This window comes from Salarias fasciatus, chromosome 7 (genome assembly GCF_902148845.1).
Source record: "Salarias fasciatus chromosome 7, fSalaFa1.1, whole genome shotgun sequence".
In the NCBI taxonomy this organism is placed as follows: domain Eukaryota; kingdom Metazoa; phylum Chordata; class Actinopteri; order Blenniiformes; family Blenniidae; genus Salarias; species Salarias fasciatus.
The window spans coordinates 28,658,235-28,674,710 of NC_043751.1; the positions used below are offsets into that span (position 1 = coordinate 28,658,235).

A 16,476-nucleotide genomic window follows, 5' to 3' on the forward strand; every position below is an offset into this window, starting at 1 on the left:
ATTAGAAAAAAAACCATTAAGTTTTAACACGGCTTTTTTTTTTTTTTACAGGGCAAAATCAGTGAGGAAAGACCACAACACATACAAGCGCAACATATGCAACAAACACATTTGGTGAAAGATCTCCTCTACATTTAGTTTTGAGTCTTTCATAAGTCCAATATTCTGTTTTCGTTTTTAAAACCCTATTTATTGGTCAAAGCAGATCATAGAAAACATTTAATGATCAACTAAATTTGTACACTAATGGCCAATGGTTTAGTGTGATAAATCAATGGTCATGATATGAGATAAATAATTCACGAATAATAAACAACTGAAATGATCACGGTATACTTTGTGTGTTTAATGTAATTTCCCCTCAAAGTTCCAATGTAAGTCACAATTTATTACTTACTTACTACTTTTCTATTTAATCTATTAATTCTATTTTTCATTTACATTGTACAATAACTGTACTTGTAATATGAAATGTGTTTGAGCAGTAAATTTAATCTATAATATTGTTTGCAATATCTATCTTGCAGGTTTATTCCAATCGAGCTCTCGTTCCTGACTGAATATGTTGCAGTTATGACCCCAGCCGCGAAGGATCTCAACATATTGCAGACTGAAGCAGATGTGCACGTGGGATGGCTGGTACCAACCATTACAGTTCTTACCCAGAAGCCTCATCGCCTCCAGCTGTCATCAAAGCTGTGTCAGCCCCTGATCAACGCACTGCAGGCTTTGATTGAGCAGAGATTTTCAGAAATATTAGCTGATCCTGAAATGATCGCTGCTGCTATCCTGCTCCCAAAGTTCTGAACATCATGGACAAGTAATGAGGATGTGCTGAAAGCAGGTATGTTTTTAAACAATTGCCATTCAGCCACTTTCTTTAATATGAGTTATTATAAAATGCTAAGTCACCAAATCATTGCAAATGTGTGTTTTTTGTATAGGTTTGGATTACACCAAGATACATCTGGACCAGGTACCAACACAAAGGTTTGGCAGCAGCTCCCCATCATCAGATGATGAGGACTTCTTTGGCTCCGTGAAGGCCAACGTCCAGGGAAGTACAAAGCAGCAAGATGCCTACCTAACCAGCACAAGCACAGCATTCAACGCTTTGAAGTCGTTCCCCATTGTGTGCAGTCTGTCTCTCGAGTTAAACACACCTTTACCTGCATCTGCAGCATGCGAGAGACTGTTCAGTACAGCTGGATTGATCTTCTCTCCTAAAAGAGCACGTCTCCATTCGAAAAACTTTGAAAATCAACTTCTTGTGAAGTTATACCACAAACACCTGTAAAATACTTGCCAAGAGAATTGTCTGTCTTGTTAAATATTGTGTCAGAATTGTAAATAATTCACAATTTTTGAGCTTGTAAAGCTTTTGTTGACAATGATTTGTTCTAAATAAATTTGAGCAGACAGTGTTTTGCCTGGTTCTTATTTTGAATATTTACTACATTCACAATTCACGTTCAATATTTTACATTTTTGCATTTTTTCATCCGAAATAAATACTTTTACTTTTTACTTGCAAAGTAAATTTTAAAGCAAGTACTTTTGTACTTTTGCTGAAGTAAATTATTCCTTGGGTACTTTGACTTTTACTTAAGTATTTTTTTGCCCCAATATCTGTACTTTTACTTAAGCAAAAAAAATGAGTACTTCTTCCACCACTGCCAACAGTCACCACTGAGGGTCTCTGAGCAATGTCCTTAAATAATACTCAATGCTTACTCACAGACATCTTGTCATTTTATTACAGCTATCGACACAGAGGGTCAGTCAAGCGAATATCATTATACGCTCCTGAATAAGCCCATATGGTAGCCTGAAATGTTCACCTTTTGCTACTGTCTTAAATTCTCTCATTACTCTGAATGTGCCAAGAAACATCTATCATAAGTCAAATTTATTTAGTAAGTAATTTCACAAAATCCAAGCTCAAAAAAGGCAAGTTATTCCACTACACAACAGCAAACAGAGCAACAGGCTGTCCGGAATGTTCATGGAACACATTAACAGTTCTTCAGTAACAAAATAGCATTAAAAATGAGCCCGAGAGACTGACAGGCCAATTTAACACATCAGGCAAGCTCACCAAGCTCCCCATGTCCTTCCACATCACTGAAACCATTGAATTCTTCATCCTAAGTGTCACTTTGGGACAACTCTGGAGGAAGATGATCTCTACCTCTTACCCGCTACCGAGAGGAGGGAGCACAAGTGACAGGACTGTCTTTATAGACAGCTCTCCCTCTAGAGATGGTTGATTACTGCAGGCCTGGAGCAAATCTCTTCCTGCTACACTCATTAACTGAAGGTGAATAAAGCCAGTGGTGAGTGCAATGAGAGCCTTGGTGTTGGTTTGATTGATGGTATTGATGAATGAAGTTTTTTCCCCACAACGGCGTGTTGTTGGATGACTTCCTGATATGGTTTGAGTTTGAAAAAAGGAAGTTTGGTTTTCCCCAGAATTACAGTTTTTCTCCATGTCTGCATTGGCTTCATTTTCTCCAGTGGAGGTCAGTACCTGGGTCTAACCACTGACCTCAGTATCTGTCAGAGTCTCTCTGTGTAGGTGATATCTCCACTTTGCTGCTCCTGCTGGGGCAGTAGTAAAGGGAAGAACATTGACACTGAGTGTTGCAAGTGCCTGTTTATTTGCACTATACTCACTTGTTCACCTCTGTATGTTCCCAAAACCTGTTTGCTGAAGTGTAATTCTGAGCTGGAGCTGTGAAGACACTTCCACACCAAGAGAAGTCAAGAACAAGAGTGGCTATTTGGAGTGTGAGCACACTGGTGATAATAACGAGATTGATTAAAAAAAAAAAAAAAAAAAAAAAAACGAATATGAGTGTTTTTTTTTAAATTTAATTTTCTTCATTTGATAATGCCAGGATAAAAAAGATGGGGTTGATCTGTTGGTATTCCTGCACCATGGAGCTCAAGCGCCCTTTGGTGGCAAAACCTTTGCATTACAACATCAGATTCTTGGAAAGATATGTCTGAATAACTCACCAAGGCTGATATTACATTATTTTTCTCAAATACAAAGCTACTTTCAGGACATTTACTGGAAATCTTGCTGTCAATTATAAGGGAATCCGTATGTCAAATTCTAACTTTCATAGCTTATCTTAAAGGCTGGAAATAAGAAAACCTTGATCTGACAAATCAAGGCCTTCAATCAGACCCTGTAATCCTATTTCATTTTGAGCAAGAAACTGAAAAGTACAGTATAATAAAATGCATATTACTGAGAACTTCTTTTTGTTGTAAGGAAACTGAGAAATGAAAATAAAACGTCTCACCTTTTCTATGCTTTTTTTTCATCACCCTCAAATGCATCAATTTTCAGATGGATGGGGAAGATGGTAAAGGAGCACAAGATCGCCTCAGATTTGATTGATTGTTGCAGGACCTCATGGAGTTGACAGGGTGAGTGTTTGGCCCATACCAGGCTCATGCTTTGGCCCACCAAACCCCTCAACCCCTTGATTCAGAATATTTGTGTACTGGTCACATTTTGATTGCCCATCTACTTGGAATCTGAGTAAGTACCTTCTTCACTTCTGGTGATCACAGAAGCCAAATGAGGATCACTGTTCCTGCGACGAAGAGCAACAGGACCCTCATCCTCAGTGAGAGGCCAAACCCAGTGGGTTGAAACATCTCCAAGCTGAGACACACTGCAGGCGAGGTGAGCTTCATCTGCTGGATGGAAGCTAATGACTTTTCACTGCTTTCCTAAATGCATTTCAATGCAATATACTATAATCTGCAAAACAATATGTGGAAGATGAAATGAAATCTTGTCCCACATAAAGAAACACACACATGTTGCTCACAGTCAGTAGAGATGGATCTAAAATGTGGGCTATGTTCAAGTGTATCCATATCCAATATAATCCAATCAACAAATATGTATCTGTCTTACTTCTGCAGCAACAATCAGGAAATCAGAACCAGCAGGACCCGCCAGTGACTCCAATGCCAGCCAGACCTGCTCTGTCTGAGAAGGAAATGGAGATTAGCAAGTCCACTATTGAGGTCCTGAAGATAAAAGGTAAAGTACAAAGTTTCACAAGAATGTCAAATGGAGGCTGAGCTCAACTCAGCAGAGTCCAGTAATATTTAACATAGCATGTCGATGACGTGCTGCTCACTAGAATAATACTGGATACATGAGTTACTGCCACATTTGCACTTTCTTCTTTGTGTGACATTCCTCAAAGTCTCCAGAATATATAAATATGTATATATTTTCCTTCTGCAGCCACAGTTGAATGTGAAAATCCAGCATGGCCCATCGGCCCAGGTGACATCGGTGCAGGTCTGCAGAGGAACTTCAAAAACCAGTAGTCATGTAAGATCTGTGCATGATGCAAAAATGATTGTCGCCTCAAAAGCATTATTACTTTTTGCAGATCATGCTTGCTCTTATGTTTTTCTTATGTTACAGATAAAAAAAAAATAATAGAACATCTTTTAAATTTTCAGTGTGAACTAGGTTATAAATCATTTACTGTATTTGATTGAATCGGAGCAGCATGACTTGGTGGTTGTGACTTTAAACAGAGTGTAAATACCCCAAACAAACACACGTGTGACTCGGCATTATTTGTTGACAGTAAAACCTGAGCCAGCGCCCCGATACCAGTAGAACCTGCTCAGTCTGAGGAGAAAATTGAGAAGAAGTCGAATTCCATCTTCTATTCGTGTTATTGTGTTCAATCCCAGGTAATGATGGGTGATGGCAGGACACACCCTGGACACATCTCAATCACAGGACAAACACACACACACACACTTGCATTTACACATAGGCAATTTAAGGTCACCAGTTAATCTCGTATGCATGTTTTGCATTTTGGAAGGAAACTGGAGTCACCAGAGGAAACCTATGCATGCGTGAGAACATGCAAAGGCTTCACAAAAAGGCCCAATTAGTACTTCAACCCATGAAATTGTCACTGTGAGGCAGGAGTGCTAACCACTGCTCCACCACGTGGCCCTAGTCAAGGACTAACACTACCACATGGTTAAGACTGTTAATAAAATAATAAAATGTTATACACATTTGGATATACTGAGGTGTGTCGGCTTTACTTTGAAGTTGAAATGTGTTTCCGGCTCTGGAAAAAAAATCCTCATATTTTTTAAGAATGGTCTTAATATCTTAGTGGTGATAAACAGAATTACCTAGTACTCACCTGTGTTCCTATAAAACACAAAACTACACAAAACACTTTTTGTTTTCATTTTAATTATTTTTCTTTAAAAAAAAAAAAACAGGTGTGTTATTTTGAAAGTCACAACCGGAAGTTGAATTCCGAGTTGCGCTGCCGCTTACGAGCTCGACCAGAAAGTCAGAAGTGTGTTTTTCGAAAGTGTGTGCGTTTCCTTCTCTAGCGGTTGTATTTCTGGGTATCTTGCGAACTTTTCGAGTGGTTAAAGAAGACTTTTGTTGTTGCTGTTGTTGTTGTTAAAACAGTCGACATGGCGCTCACCGACGCAGACGTACAGAAACAGGTAAAGTAGACGGAGTTCACTTTTAGCACGACTGTGTGTATCTGTGACTTTTTCACCTCATGTCAACACTTCTTATCTCTGGCTAAAGGACCAAAAACCTCCAGCTGTTTTCTTACTTCTTCACGTTTTAGCGCTCGACAGTAAACTAACCTTCCATCTTTGTGCATTTGGGTGTGAATAACCTGAAACCATAAACTAGAGTGGTGGGACATGTTTTGACAGAGCCCTTCCTGTTTGTCTCTTGTGACAGATTAAACACATGATGGCCTTCATTGAGCAAGAGGCCAGTGAGAAAGTGGAAGAGATTCATGCTAAGGTAACTGGAGCCTGTCTGTCAACCAGTCTCGTGACCCCGCCTTCATTGATTAGTGATGGGCTGATGGTCTTTACTTGTTTACAGGCAGAAGAAGAGTTCAACATTGAGAAAGGACGCCTGGTTCAGACTCAGAGGGTCAAGATCATGGAGTACTTCGAGAAGAAGGAGAAGCAGATTGAACAGCATAAGAAAATGTGAGTTGTTTTTGCTAGTGGTGGAGGCAAAACATGTCACACGACAAAATGCAACTTCAACAGAGAGTGGATTTATGTCTGAATTGAACAAAGAATCCCCACCCCTGACCCAAAACAAGGTTTGAATCCCCACCACAATCTATCTGTCCATCCTGTCCTTTTCTCTCCCTCTATCCTCTAACCCTTTTTCATAAAGATTGTTTTGTTTTGATTTGTTTTTTTTCAATGAAATTCAATCACACATATGAAAGAAAAATAGTATTTTCCCAGAATGAGCAGCATAAATCGCAAACTGTCCAACAAACAGAACCCCTCAGCTTCTGTCCGTTAACCCAAACTGAGACAGCAGAAAGCCATCACATCCACATCTGGTTCTGCAGAAAGTCTGTTCCTCTGGGTCTTGCTCTGGAGGTTTCTTCCTGTTAAAGAGAGTTTTTCTTTCCCACCACCTCCTCTGCTCACACTTGTGGAATTTTGTGTTTTTATTCTTAAAACGGCTGTGTTGCTTTTGGTGCTATAGAAATCACATGAAATTGAGCTATTGATCCTGTGGGAAAAGCTTTCTGGCTTCACAGATGTTATTGCCAGTGTACATATTTTACATGGGAACTTGACTATAGTTTAATTGTAAACCTGTAAATGTAAACCTAATATGTTGTCTCTTTGAACTGAGGTGGAAAGATTGTGTCACACCTAACATTCAGACATGGGGATATTTTTAATTTATATATTGTCATCAAGTGTTCTGTCTGCTTAAATACTTTGGATTTAACTGTTGACCTTTATTGACTCTTTTTATTGCTCAATATTTACAGAGTTGAGGTTGGAAATTCTGCATCTATAATTTTTTTTCCTCAATTTCTAATGAATTAAAAAAATTCTTACGATAAAGTAGCACAAAATGCACAAAATACCTATGCAAATAATTCCCTTCTCACAGTCAGATGTCCAACCTAATGAACCAAGCGAGGCTGAAGGTGCTGAAGGCCCGAGATGACATGATCAAGGTTGGAGAGCTGCACATAATTTTCATGCATTAAAATTTTTCTCCTTTTAATTTTAGATTGCATCAGGTACAATCAGGTAATTGCACTGGTTTGTCATAGCCACACTTTAAAGGTTCTTCCTTTTCAGTTGCATTTCTCTCCCACTGCAGTAGAAGTGAACCCACATTTACTTATGCAATAGTTCCTCAGGCAAAACAAATATTATTCATGTAACTGTCTCTCTTTTATGTTTCACAAACAAGCATGAATAACCATTAGACAGAATGTATGGCTTCAAACAGAAAAACATGCAAATGTTTAAACTTTTCTTTCTGTTTTCTGTCTCAGGAGTTGTTAAATGACGCTCGGCAGAGACTTGCAGAAGTTGCTCAGGACCCTGCTGAGTACTCTACGCTTTTAGAGGGTCTGGTGCTTCAGGTGAGACGCGCTCCGCTGTTGAGAAAGTCACTCAACACTCGACTGGTTTCTTAATGTTTTTAAAAATGTGCTTTATAATTTACTTTGAAGGGATTTTACCGACTTCTGGAACCGAAAGTTACCATCCGGTGCCGACAGCAGGATGTAGACGTTGTCCAGGTGAAGCTGAATTCTGATTGAACCAACAGCTTATTCAAGGAAAGTCTGCCTCTTCTGTTTCTTGTTCTATTGCTGACTGCTTGGCGTGACTGCTTTTATCATCCGGCAGGCTGCAGTTGATAAGAGCATTCCCATCTACAAAGACGCAGTGAAAAGCAACATCGTTGTCAAAATTGACCAGGAACGTTTTCTCCCATCTGGAGTGTAAGATTTAATGGGCTTTCTCGTCAACTTTTACTCTTCTGTCACAAATATATTGTCATTATAGCATATAAAAAAAGGTGAACTGGAGCTGACTTTGCTTTTCTTATGTGTTCATCCTGTGCTTCCTTTGTTATAACAGGTGTGGAGGGGTTGAATTGTACAACGACAATGGGAAGATCAAGGTCTGCAACACTTTGGAGAGCAGACTGGAGCTTATAGCACAGCAGGTAGTTCATCATTTCTGCTGCAGTTTCTTCTCTTTGCCTGTAGAGGGCAGTACAGCCCACGTGGGGTTTTTTTTCCCGTCCTCTCCTTAAGCATAATGAGATCAATGATGTAGAGCTGGAAGTGAGGAGTGAAATGATTTTCTCAGGCCAGAGTGCCTTGCTTTGAGCAGAGCTTGTGATTGGTTATTTACTGGTTTGATTCTCACGGCTGACTGTTCTCTGCCGTGAGTCCCTGAGCAAGGCTGGTAACCAAGTTAAGGCCGTGCCAAGGCAAACATGCACATGATCTTCTGTGGAGACGCCGGAAAGCAACAGCCAAAAGAAGAAACGAGAGAGCATTTCCAGTTATTTACTCGATTTATATCTGGTGGCATTGGTCCCGTTGCATAACCGTGATTAAATAAGGAGACAGAATCTCATTTCAAATAATTATGTACTTGTTTAGGAATTTTCTTTGAGCATTTTTATCCTTTTATATACAAAGCAGTAGATACTGAAGGCAAGGCAAATTGATCTCTAAAGCAGCATTCAGACACAAGGCCATTCACAGTGCTTTACAAGGAAAGAAAGGGAATACAGTAAAACAGGACTTTCAAGAAAGGCATAAATAAAGGAAAAGCTTTAGTAAGGCAAAGATGAAGAAAAAAAAGTTAAATCTATTGTTGACTGAAAAAATTGAGCAAATGATAAAGTTTTAAGGCCTGATTTAAAAGAAGTGAGTGTGTCAGTAAGTTTGTTCCACAGGAGCACTGGAACTAAAAGCTGCTTCACCTTGGTCTTTCTGATTCTGGGAGCACTTTAGTGAATCTCTTCTTCCTGAGGACCTCAGGAGTCTCAATGTTTCATGTTCTACCAATAAATCTGAGATTTAATAAAAAGGCAAGTTATTTCTACGTATGCTTGGAAAAAAATAGTCCATTGAGTGCATAATTGCTCTTTGATATGTTTGCCTGTGTTTACTGTACTTGTACCTTTTTGTGTTCTCACCTTCCCACTTGCAGATGATGCCTGAAATCAGGGTGAGCTTGTTCGGCGCCAACCCCAACCGCAAGTTTCTGGATTAGTGTTGGACTCGAAGAGACGGGAAACGCCACGGGTGGAACATTAAGGTGACCGTCGGGCATCACAACAGTGGGTTTGTGGATATGAGAGACAATGGACATCTTTTTTTTTTTTTTTTTTTTCCTTTTTACCACTCTTCACATTTTATGAAGCCTTCTTTATATCTCAGGGGCATTTCTTTTTTTTTTCTGTTTTCAACAGTTTCAGGTCAACTGTTACATTTTATTGTGCCAAAGATGCCTTTTGTTGTTACAAACAAATACACTGAGTGTGTTTGTGTGTGTTGAAAATTATGCTGAGCAAGTGTTTAAAGCAATAAACAAACCAAAAAAAAAAAAAACACAACACAGGAAAATCAGCATTGGATATTTTTTTTTTATTTACAGCTTGTAAACAAACAGTTTACTCAGGCTATGTTCACTCTACAATGAGAAGAAAGTAGTAGCCTAGAACGCTAACCACATAAAAATGTGTCTTGCATCAAAAATGTAAAAAATACAAAGAACAAAAGCAAAAAGTTTTTTTTTCCTTTCCTTTTTTTTTGTGCCACCCAGTGGGCTCCAGTAATGGCAAAACAAATTGGCAGTACAAAGTGCCATGCTCCCTCATGGGTCAAACATATCTGTCCTCGCTACGTTGGACTGAAGTACCAAAACAACATTTCACCTCCACAGTTCCACCGGATCCATGTAAGACTTACAGTTTTGATGCCTTGGAGACTATCAGCAGTGATAAGGCTTTAATAGCGTATGTTTTAGTTATTGTGCGCACACAGTTTGAAGCAACATATTCTAAAACCGTTCCAAAGCAGTGAAATCATCCCAAGGCATCTCACAGTTTATTTTTTTGTTTTTTTGTTTTTTTTTTTTTCTCTAAACCCTGCTAAGCTGTGGAGAAACGGAAGTCTGAGAGATAGTAACAGCCTCATCTGTAGCCTCTGAGCAGGAAGCGAGCTGTGCATTAGGGTATATTGCATGCTAATACAGGGATTAAAGCATTACCATCAGATTAACTTTAACCTTAGAGGCAGTGACAGGCAGCGCCACCCGGTTCACTGAAAGAATTTAGGATTACAACTCAAACCTCTGAGATGTGGTGGGAGAGATGCGTCGGCGGAAAGGAAGTCAAGAAGCCTGAATGATGGGCTCATGGAGTGGAGACAGAACGCCCAGCATTGACTCGATCAGGCAGCATGAGATGAAGAGAGGACCGGAGATGTTTCCCGCTCAGTCGAATCAGGAGCCGTTTTCCTGAGTAGCCTCAAACAACGTGCATCGATCTCTGAGCAGAATGAAACAAACACCCTCGGATCGCCGCGACAGCTTGGGACTCATACCCACAGACTAATCACACGCATTTACAGGACCTTGTTTAACCTAAAGCACCCTGCTGTCACCTAGAGAAACATGATTAGTGTGAACCCAGTGGTCCACATGTTAGTAAATAGAGCCTCTTCATTAACTGGGAGCAGTGCTCTTCCTTTGGTTAGTGGATTGTGGCCCCATTATTTCCCCTCGCTCTGTATTCACTGCTCACTCAGTTGTCTCATTCATTCACTCACTGCAGAATAAAGCAGCATAATATCTGTACAGAAGCAATGCAGCCGCTGCCGCCGGTGCCAGAAGCGCCGCTATCCCATGAAACCCAGCACCATCTCCCCGACCCCGAGGAAGTAGACACCCTGTGCAATGCCAAAAAGAGGCGCGATGACTAAAGCGCGACACGTTGCACCCTTCAGGAATGCTGATGGGCCCTCCCGCGTCATGATGCGCCTGCAAAGCACAGACACAACAATGCAAAGACACAGGAAAAGGAAGTGTTACGAAGCTCTTTACTCTGGTGAATGGAGGAACGGCTTCAGTGGTGGGCTGTGGTCTCACCTTGTGCAGTCAATGATTCCTCTGTATGTGTCTTCACCCTCACCTTTCTGCAAGGTCTGCAGGCGGGTCTTTATTACTGTGAGTGTTCAAGACAAGGAGACACAGTCATTACTTCACTTCCACTTAGAAACTAATGAGTCTAACTTTCTAATTTAATCACAAGTACTTCAACACTTAAATTGCTGACTCTTTGGTAAATTATTGACTTTCATATGTTGGACAGTTGGATTTAGTTTAGAAATTCTGAACTTCTGGTCACTAAAGTGATAATGGCCCAAATGAGGAAGACAGAAAACCTGTCTTCATGAAAATACTAGTAAACACACTGCAATGAGGTAAAAGAAGCTTTTGTGGATCCAAAAGTAAATGTTTCATATATCGTGCTTCATGTGTTGATTTAAAAATGTCTTGCTATTCTAGTTAATTGAATTGTTTGATTTTGAAATAATTGTGCCTGTATAACTCAGATGTTATGTTATTATCTTAAATTGATTTGGTAGTATTCAGATATACTGAGTAATACAGTATTATATTGATATTATTGGGTACATTATTAGATAAAAGTGAAGGAAAAACATGCAACTTGTGCATTTTACATATAGAATAATTTCCTTCTGGCTTTTTCTCATAAGTAGTAAATTTCACTCATTTTCTGGCTTAAACTCGAATGAATGAATCAGAATGAAGCGTTAGAACACTGTGTCTGAGTTGGAGTTGCATGAAGGAGTCGTTCACATCTCCTCAGTGTGGTTGGTCCACTCACCGTCCAGCGGCGTCACTGCCACAGCCGCCACCGACCCGGCAGAGCAGCCTGCAATGAAAGACTGCCAGAACGGCGCCTGGGCCTGCACGTCCGCCTGGCCGCCGGCGCTCTCCCGGCCCAGCGCGTTGAGGTTGGCAAACAGCGGGAAGTAAATCATCGAGAAAGGGACATCTCTGCAAAATGCAAAACAATATCATGAATACTTTCCATCACAGGTTAGATTAGGATTGAGACATCGACCGGATGCAGTGCAGGACAGAAGCCAGACATGGCTGCAGGAATCTATTGATCAGCGTTGATTAGCAGAGGCGTCAGGAAATGCAATATGTACAGTATGTTATGCAATCTGCATCCAGCTCGTTAAAGAAACACAGACCAGGCTCAGTCATGAATAGCTCTGGAGCTGATGGTTTTCTGATTGAATGAAAATGAAATTCTGGAAAAAAATTAAAGTATGTTTCTGTTTGTTTACATGGAAGGACCAAAGCAGTTCAGAACAAGACGTAAAAACTCAGGCTCGTGTTGTAGGACAGTGGGTGAGTGTGCTTTTTTTTTTCCGCCCACCTCATTAAGGTGGCCCCGGCCCCTCTGTAGAGGCCAGCCAGGCCGCGAGTTTTCAGCAGCTCCACAGTGATGCCTGTGGCTGAGGGCCGCTGTGGGGGCGTCGCCCGGGCTCGAGGGGGCGGAGCCACCAATGACGGTGCCGGACCGGGAGCTGCAGCCTGAGCTGGAGCCGGAACAGGCCTCTGTGCAGCTGGTGGAGAAAGACAAGCGGTCTCACAATGTTACATGAACAGAATCCTGCAAATATTTCTGATTATGAAAGGAAATTTAGCTGTCAGATATTGAGTTTCTCATTCATTTCATAATTTATGTAAACTATGTAAACCTACCTTGAGTGTGCATGAGAATTTTTTTTTTCTTTTGAAAAACCAAACAATTATGTCAGAAACTCACAATTACCTCATATGACAAATTTTATTGATACGTTCTGGTGTGAAATATCCTAAAAATAGTTGCATATACATGTTTTTATAAACTCATCCTGCTCTCTTCAGGCTAATGCTATGTCGTTATCTTTTGCAGCAGTGCCACTGATGTCTCAGCTCACTTTTCAGTGTTGTCTTATTACTCCTCTAAAGAATTTAGATTTCCACAAATCTATGTCATCTTTTAAATTTGTACAATTTGGTGGTGTGGCAGGCAGAATTGGAGCTTCTTGTTGCCCGGTTTTGGCCCTCGTGCCTTATGTTTGACCCCCCTTTTTAATCTATGCTGCAAATTCTGGAGCTCCATCTAGATGACCTTCTCGGGTTACTATTGCATATTGATTTACACAAAATATTCAGAAAAAACTTCGTGATCAACACATCGATCCCGGCGGACGACTCACCGAGTCTTCCTGCATCCTGCAGCTGGATCTTGAGCATCTCCATGGGCGTGGTGACGACTACCTGACAAGTTCCAGCCCCACAGCCAGCCAGGACCTCCCCCCACAGGGGCAAATGCCTGGACACAGGAGCAGACGCACAGTCAACCTGCTGCAGGGTTTTTTTTTTTTGTTTGGTTGTTTTTGCGAGGGCTAAAATGTGATTACCCATCCTTGGAGAGCTTCTGCCGGAACACGTCATTGGCTGCGAGTTTAATGGCTTTCTCTGGTGTGACTAGCGTGAGGTTCACTGCTGCACCTGAGGAGGACAAACAGGCTAATGAGACTGACACACAACTGTTTCCACCCAGGCCCGCAAATAGAACTAACCTAAACGGCAGCTTAGGGCTCACCCCCACCACTGACTAATAGTAGTAGACACGAGTTATCATGATAAAAAGATTTAAGGCTCACGGGGAGGAAAACAACAGCGTAGGTGGTGAGATTACATTTGCAGTGGTAGAGTTGCTGTTCACAGAGATTAGAAATGCAAAGATTACCTCTGTAGCATCCAAAATAGCCCTCGGAGCGGACTGTTTTTGCCAGACAATCAAGCCTTTAAAGACAGCAATACAAAAAACAGAATATTTTTACTTAAAAAGTTCTAATTTAGTCATGTCATTGATGATACCAAATTTATCTCTCAACTTTAACTCTTCTAACAGGGTTGGATCACAATAAGCTACATTTCTGTTAGCAACCATCATCCTGTTATTCCTATGATGAACTAAATACAGGCCAGTGTGTAAAAGGAAAAAAACCTAAGCTTGTTACTGTGCCTTGAAGGGCTGGGTTTTCCAGAGTTTTCTTTTTTTTTTCTGTTTTAAACTGGCAGTGGAAAAACCACAAGCTTCTGAGCTGTTTGGCTGCACCCAAATAATCCAGGAAAACCGATTCAAACCAGATGTGAGCAGTTCCAACTTGAGAGTCATGGTGTCCTTTAAGGACACAGAACGCAGGTCTCATCATCTAAACTTTGTTGCTAAATGCCCTCATAGAATATAAAAGTATTTCAGAGGAATAATCTGAAACTTTGTGAGGTTTTGAGTGAGTCGGTTTCGATGGTGGACAGTTTCTATTGCTGCCCGTGTAAACATACACCCACGGCTGAGTTTTTCATGAAATCACATGAACCCAAGTATGGTAAAATCTTGTTTTGATCACCACCCTCTGATTCAGAAGAAAAATATGTGAACTGTGGTAAGGCAGTGTCTCTAACCAAGAGACTCTCTATAACCAGGGAGACTCGTGTATTTGGAAAACTTTTGTATTTACTCTAACTGTTCTTGACGTTTGTCAATATAAAGTTGTTATACATGACAGATCAATCACAGTAGCATATTAGCTGTGCTCAGGGAGGTCTCGCTCACATTCCTTTGTAGACTTGGATGCCCTGCTGGTTCTGTAGGCGGGTCTTGGCCAGGTCAATAGGAAATACACATGTCACACCAACCAGGCCTGCCACGCCCCCATTAATCAGCTTAGCGGGGAGACTGCGAAGGGATCAACATAGACACGCACAGACCCATTTACGCATTCACATCACATTCGTGGACAAAGAGGTCAATAAATTGTGCGCATGAAGAGCAGCTTTAACTCACAATGAGAAGGTGAAAGACCAACATCGACACAGCTGCTCATGATTCAGCTGAACAAACGGGACGAAGACACTCACCTAACTTTCTTCTCCCCCATCCTGCTGGTGTCCGGGCTCCACGCTCAGGCCCTCCGCCTCCTGCTCCTCCCACTCCTCCCCACCTTTCTCGTCCTCCTCTCTCCCACCACGCGCCGGCTGGACGCCACAGGTTGTCACCACGGCTCAGCCCTCACCTGCCCACCCACGCCACAAATGCAGCTCACGGCCGCTTCTTCTAATATGGTGGAGACGACCCGCCTCCTCTCCGGCGCGGCGGGGGTGGACGCCCTGGTTTCTGCTGGGGCCAAAACCACCGCTGTTGGGTCTGTGTCCTGTGGCCAGCCTTTCTGCTTTGTTGTGCTTCACGTCAAAACCTGATCTCTCTCCCACTGTCTGAAAACACAAAACACACGCAGTTAGCCTGGATTAAGCACACAAGTGAGAGCTTCTCTGTTTTATTTTCTTTTTTTGTTCCGCACAACAGACATTTACAAAGCTTTGGTATCGTAGTGAGAGGATTTGTTTTGTGATGAGGGATTGGCACACCTTTCACTGAATCTCAAGTTTTCATAAAGTCCAGATGTAGTCATTCATAAACGTGAATAGCAGAATATCCGGGGGCTACCACACTGACACGGAACATCTTGAGTCTCTCTAATCTGTCAGCTAAAAGGGATAAGAGCATTTGATCTAGCAAGGAGGGCCGAACTGAAAATTAGGAGCTTATCTGTGTTCTTTTTATGCATTTTCTATCCAGCAATTACTAAGAATTGATAAAGAGAACTGAAAGAGGGATGAAAAACCCTCTGATGAATTTCCTTTGATTCTGGACTTACAGCAGTTTGTATCAAGAAGTATTAAAGATGATGCAATTTTTCCCAGAAACGGTCCACAAACATTGAGCTCCTGTTTTCCGTGACTATGTCCTGTTTTGTCCTTTCTTTTCCTGCCTTTTCCCTTCCTGACTTCCCTCTTCCCTCAGCTCCCTAATTAATCTCTCTCTTAATCTCTCCACCTCCATTCTCGTCTCTATTTTTACCACTGTAAAGCTTCACTCTGTCCTTGCCTGTCTTCCCCGTTGACTGTAACTGAAACAATCAGTTTTTTTCCTTGTCCGTCCTTTTTGATTTGGACGTTGTATCCTTAGGGATACTTTCATATCAAAGTGTCTTTATTTTTTTGTTTCTAAACTCTGTCTTTTCCAATGCTGGAGCCTACCACACATTCTACACATGCCTTTCACTGAGCCCCTTTCTGAGAAACTCTCTTTCAGCTCCATTGACACACTGTAGTGACCCTGCCAAAACACAGAGAAGAGTGTCTCACCCCAAAGCCACCTCCGGCTTCCCCCAAAACTGCACATAAGAGTTCGCACAGCACAAGCCTCATGAGGCGGCTTAGAGAAAAAATATTTCTTTTAACACATCACAGAGACGTAGCGGTGGGGAACAGCAGTCTTACCTCTGTCGATGCATCCCACAGGCAGGATCAAGCTGTCCACTTTCCTTTCACTTCAACAATGCATGCAGCACTGGTAGCCAAGCGAGAGCGATCTGAGAGAGCCAGCCGCCACTCAGGGGCCGTTGCACAAACACCAGCATTGTCCTGCAGCCTAAGTCCCTCCCTCTCCCGGTGACTCTCTGTAGA

At 41.5% G+C, this 16,476-nt stretch overlaps 2 protein-coding genes across 3 annotated transcripts; one reads left to right on the top strand and one right to left on the bottom strand.

The window, feature by feature from the left end:
* Nucleotides 1–5,355: 5,355 nt before the first annotated feature.
* Nucleotides 5,356–9,461, top strand: LOC115391452 (V-type proton ATPase subunit E 1-like). The gene is made up of 9 exons (XM_030095720.1): nt 5,356–5,535; nt 5,786–5,851; nt 5,936–6,045; nt 6,986–7,052; nt 7,380–7,469; nt 7,560–7,628; nt 7,738–7,832; nt 7,972–8,059; nt 9,061–9,461. Exons 1-9 carry the CDS (start codon nt 5,503–5,505, stop codon nt 9,121–9,123), a joined length of 681 nt encoding a protein of 226 aa, XP_029951580.1. The 5' UTR covers nt 5,356–5,502; the 3' UTR covers nt 9,124–9,461.
* Nucleotides 9,462–9,476: 15 nt separating this feature from the next.
* Nucleotides 9,477–16,412, bottom strand: LOC115391451 (mitochondrial glutamate carrier 1-like). 2 transcript variants are annotated; one of them, XM_030095717.1, is made up of 10 exons: nt 16,291–16,412; nt 14,869–15,222; nt 14,564–14,686; nt 13,694–13,749; nt 13,362–13,452; nt 13,158–13,273; nt 12,329–12,518; nt 11,765–11,937; nt 11,002–11,077; nt 9,477–10,893 (listed from the first exon to the last, which is right to left on the bottom strand). In XM_030095717.1, the coding sequence occupies exons 2-10, from the start codon at nt 14,886–14,888 to the stop codon at nt 10,752–10,754; spliced, it is 987 nt and encodes a 328-aa protein (XP_029951577.1). In that variant the 5' UTR covers nt 14,889–15,222; nt 16,291–16,412; the 3' UTR covers nt 9,477–10,751. The 2 variants fall into 2 exon arrangements, with proteins under 2 accessions (XP_029951577.1, XP_029951578.1); XM_030095718.1 differs by lacking the exons at nt 14,869–15,222; nt 16,291–16,412 and adding an exon at nt 14,795–14,814.
* Nucleotides 16,413–16,476: the final 64 nt, after the last annotated feature.

Excerpts from the sequence above, each read along its gene's own strand:
- LOC115391452 (XM_030095720.1), top strand. The coding sequence starts at position 5,503 with ATGGCGCTCACCGACGCAGACGTACAGAAACAG. Across the intron at positions 7,053-7,379 it reads CCCGAGATGACATGATCAAG|GAGTTGTTAAATGACGCTCG; the intron begins GTTGGAGAGCTG and ends TTTCTGTCTCAG. Across the intron at positions 7,833-7,971 it reads CGTTTTCTCCCATCTGGAGT|GTGTGGAGGGGTTGAATTGT; the intron begins GTAAGATTTAAT and ends TTGTTATAACAG.
- LOC115391451 (XM_030095717.1), bottom strand. The coding sequence starts at position 14,888 with ATGGGGGAGAAGAAAGTTAG. Across the intron at positions 12,519-13,157 it reads GCAGGATGCAGGAAGACTCG|CTGCACAGAGGCCTGTTCCG; the intron begins GTGAGTCGTCCG and ends TTTCTCCACCAG. Across the intron at positions 11,078-11,764 it reads GGCAGTGACGCCGCTGGACG|TAATAAAGACCCGCCTGCAG; the intron begins GTGAGTGGACCA and ends GAACACTCACAG.